Here is a 3,607-nt window from a genome sequence, read left to right on the forward strand (position 1 = left end):
AAAAAAAAAAAAGAAAATAAAAAAGAAAAGAAAAAAGAGAAGAAAAAAGAAAAGAAAAAAGAGAAGAAAAAAGAAAAGAAAAAAGAAAAGAAAAAAGAAAAGAAAAAAGAAAAGAAAAAAAGGGACTGCCTGGCACTGGCACGCAAGGCTATGAGTACGTACTATAGTACTAGGTATACTAGGCACGGTCAAGTACATATACCAAAAGCAGAGGTACCGCCGCAGCATCAGGCCGCGTAAGGCCCGTTGCAGATTGGCCAGGAAGAGGCAAGTGCCCGAGCTGAAACAATCGCAGGTGGTCCAAGCGAGCAAAGAAGCAGTGAAGCAAGTGGAAGGCAAATGCCATATCCGAAATATATCAGGCTATATTAGGCTAATTGTCTGGCACATCGTGATATGGCAGTGGCAAGCCTGGAAGAGCTGAACTCTCCCTGAACCGTGAACTGTGATTCGTCAGGGTCTGATCCTTGGCTGTCTTTGCTGCCAGATGTACGGATACTGGACCCTGGATACCAGTTCATTTGGATCAGCTTTGGGTTGGATTCGGACGGTTTTCGGACGACTGACAGTGGCTAGGCTGGGCTTGGCTTGGCGATGATCGAGCCGCGTGGCAGAGTTTTATGTCCATGAGAGTGTCAGAGTTTTCTTCGTTTACATACAGAGGACTCAATAGCACAAAGTATCGACAAAAAGTACAGGTACTTGAATATTATACAATTTTATATAGTGACGTGCTGCACGAGACATGGTTATCGTGTATCGGTACTTGCGACAGATGAAACCCTGCATATCGGGGTTTTCGAGTTAAAAAAAGAACATCCACTAGGTCCACTCAGCATGTACTAGTACTCCGTATGTACAGAATAATGTACCCCAGGAACTCTCCATATCGTATCAGAGTGTTGTTAATTCTCCTAATATTCTAATATTCTAATATTCTAATTCTCTATTCTCTATTCTCTATTCTCTATTCTCTATTCTCTATGATATACTACTACTCCTGAATATTTGTACTCCGTAGTCAAGAATACTCTAGCAAATCTCAACTCTGGAACGATCGACTTCGCTTACGTATCCAGCACTAATCCGAACATGGTAAGGGTGTCCACGCAATGGAAAGGGGAACTGGACTGTACAGAGTAGGGAGTGCATAGTTACTCCAGAGAGGCAATAGACACTACACTGTAACTACACTGTACCAGCACTGTACAAGATGAGAACAGAGAACAATCTCTACTCAGTCCGGAGTGATTCCTAGGTGACTATCAGAATGCCACTACTAACTGAATGTAAGTAAGTACTGACAGGCCCACCGCCCCATGGATTGAACCATGTCTAGTGTGTTTCAGAAGTTCGACTCTTTTCTCGAAGAAGAAATGGTGTACGTACTACACACTAGAGACTACTCACTGGATACTCCAACCAGACACCGGCTCCTTAATCAAGATCTTCTATGGTAAATACTTAATCTACTCTGATACCTCCCAATGAGGCAACTCGGGGAACAGGGCCACGCATCATTGGCCTCCCAGCCCCACGGAGACAAGCCTCCCAAAAAGGCAAGATGTGGGAAGGACTGAATCCGTGGATTTCTTAGTAGTGTACTCCGTACATAATAGTATGAACAGGATAGTTTAATGACTGAGAGATGGTGACAGTCGCAATACTGCAGTCGCCATCATCATAATAATAATAATAATAATAATAATAATAATAGAACAGGCAGACTCAATCCCCTGAAAAAATAAAACCCTGAAACGCAACCCTATCGAGCCTTTCATATGATATTTGCTCATCTCAAGCATTAACCGAATTGGCTATTAGTCTACTTTCTAGAATTGCCTTTATTCCTTTCTTCTTTTTCATCATTTCTATTTCTCTCTTCTCTTTTTTTGTTCTCTCGGTTCGAACTTCTACAATCCAACTTTTACACTCCTTTGCTGTTCTGTGTCTATCCTTGATTATACTTGATTATACTCTTCTATCTCTAACATTTACCTCCAAACGCTCTCTAACCTCACTGAAACCCTTCGTGCCGCATCATTCGACATATCTGAACATCGCACATCTCAACATCCTCCGAAATCATACCTTCTTTCTCTCTAGAATCCCGGTGTATGGCCATTCTCTAATTTCTCTGCGATGCCCGCCGTGGTCCAAACCATGCCCTCTCATCCCGGCCCCATGGACTCGACCATACCCCCCTCTTCCACTCCTACCGACAAAAAGCGCAACAAGTTGGGCTATCATCGCACATCTGTCGCATGTGGTAAGTTCACCTCATTCGAGTCGCACTGTGTCCTGCTAATAAAATAGTGCACTGTCGCCGTCGCAAGATCCGATGTCTAGTTGCCGCCGATGATGCCCAAGGTCGCTGCGAAAACTGTATCCGTTTGCGCAAAGAGTGCCAGTTCTTCCCAGTCGACCAGCAGCCTCCGGTAGAAAAGAAAACTCGTCCGAATTCGCGACTCGACTCCTCTGCTTCCACCGATCCCTCCACGGCTTCTTCTTCGCCTCCGATTATCAGCGGTTCTCTCGATCAGCAGCAACCACACCACCACCACCAACAACAACAACAACCGGAAACATTCTTTTACCAACCGATGCCGTTGAATGCTGCTCCAAATGTCCATGGAATCCCACCAAATGCGCCTTTCCCCGGGAACATGCCGCAGTTTGCGCCAGGTAGGCTTTGTCGGGTCATCTGCATAGATTGAACAACACTAAGAAGTAGAACCCAATACAGGCGAATTCGCATCCGCTTCTCTCGAATCCCCCGTCCCCTGGGACGAATTCACCACGATCCCCAATGACCCCCAAATGCTAGCGACCCTCAACGCCGCAAAACCACAATCCGCCATGATCGATCTCAGCCCTACCAGCGTCTGGAGTGGCGACATGAGCTCGATTCCCTCCAACGCCTCGTTACAGACTACACCCACAGTCCCCTCGCAGCAACCCGCTCGGGCCCTTGATATCGCAAACACCCCCGCCCAAACATTCACCATGCCAGACGGCACGGTCTGGCAAGTCCCTCCACAACCGGCACGGTCCATGACGTTCCCCGCACAGCCAGACATGGCAGCATCATACCCACCACCTCCTGTTCCTCCGACTTCAACACCGAATCAATTCGCGCCACCAATGGACCCCGATCCAAAACACAGTGCATCCCCCGCAGCAGATCCAATGCAGACCATGACCATGTCCATGTCATATCCCGGCACGCAAGTTCCCAACCCCATGGGGTACCCCGTATGGCCAGATGCAAGTGGAATGGCCGGGATGAACGTCGTCTCCTACCCGGTCTTCACCTCCGAGGCACCACAGCAGGGGACACCATTCGGGAGTCCGCCACCAATGGGACATGGACACCCAGGACACTCGCCTCAGGGGTAATAGAATTGATTGAATCGCATTGATTACACACATGCATCACTGCATCAGCACTTTCCTATGGCTTTAATACCTTGCACTGCATTATTAGCCCTTTTTCCTTTGTTTTATTGCATCGTCCATGGCTGGTTATCGTGGGCGTCTGGGTGGTCTTGTCTTGTCTTTTTCTTTTAATTATTTCCTTTCTTTTTTTTTTTTTTTTTTTTTTTTT

At 46.7% G+C, this 3,607-nt stretch overlaps 1 protein-coding gene across 1 annotated transcript; it reads left to right on the top strand.

The window, feature by feature from the left end:
* Nucleotides 1–2,184: 2,184 nt before the first annotated feature.
* Nucleotides 2,185–3,474, top strand: ASPGLDRAFT_182655 (putative C6 finger domain protein; the record flags this gene model as incomplete). The annotated part of the gene is made up of 3 exons (XM_022543034.1): nucleotides 2,185–2,269; nucleotides 2,317–2,685; nucleotides 2,747–3,474. 3 exons carry the CDS (start codon nucleotides 2,185–2,187, stop codon nucleotides 3,397–3,399), a joined length of 1,107 nt encoding a protein of 368 aa, XP_022395130.1. The 3' UTR covers nucleotides 3,400–3,474.
* Between the last annotated feature and the right edge of the window lie 133 nt (nucleotides 3,475–3,607).

Source organism: Aspergillus glaucus (genome assembly GCF_001890805.1).
Source record: "Aspergillus glaucus CBS 516.65 unplaced genomic scaffold ASPGLscaffold_54, whole genome shotgun sequence".
NCBI classification, from domain to species: domain Eukaryota; kingdom Fungi; phylum Ascomycota; class Eurotiomycetes; order Eurotiales; family Aspergillaceae; genus Aspergillus; species Aspergillus glaucus.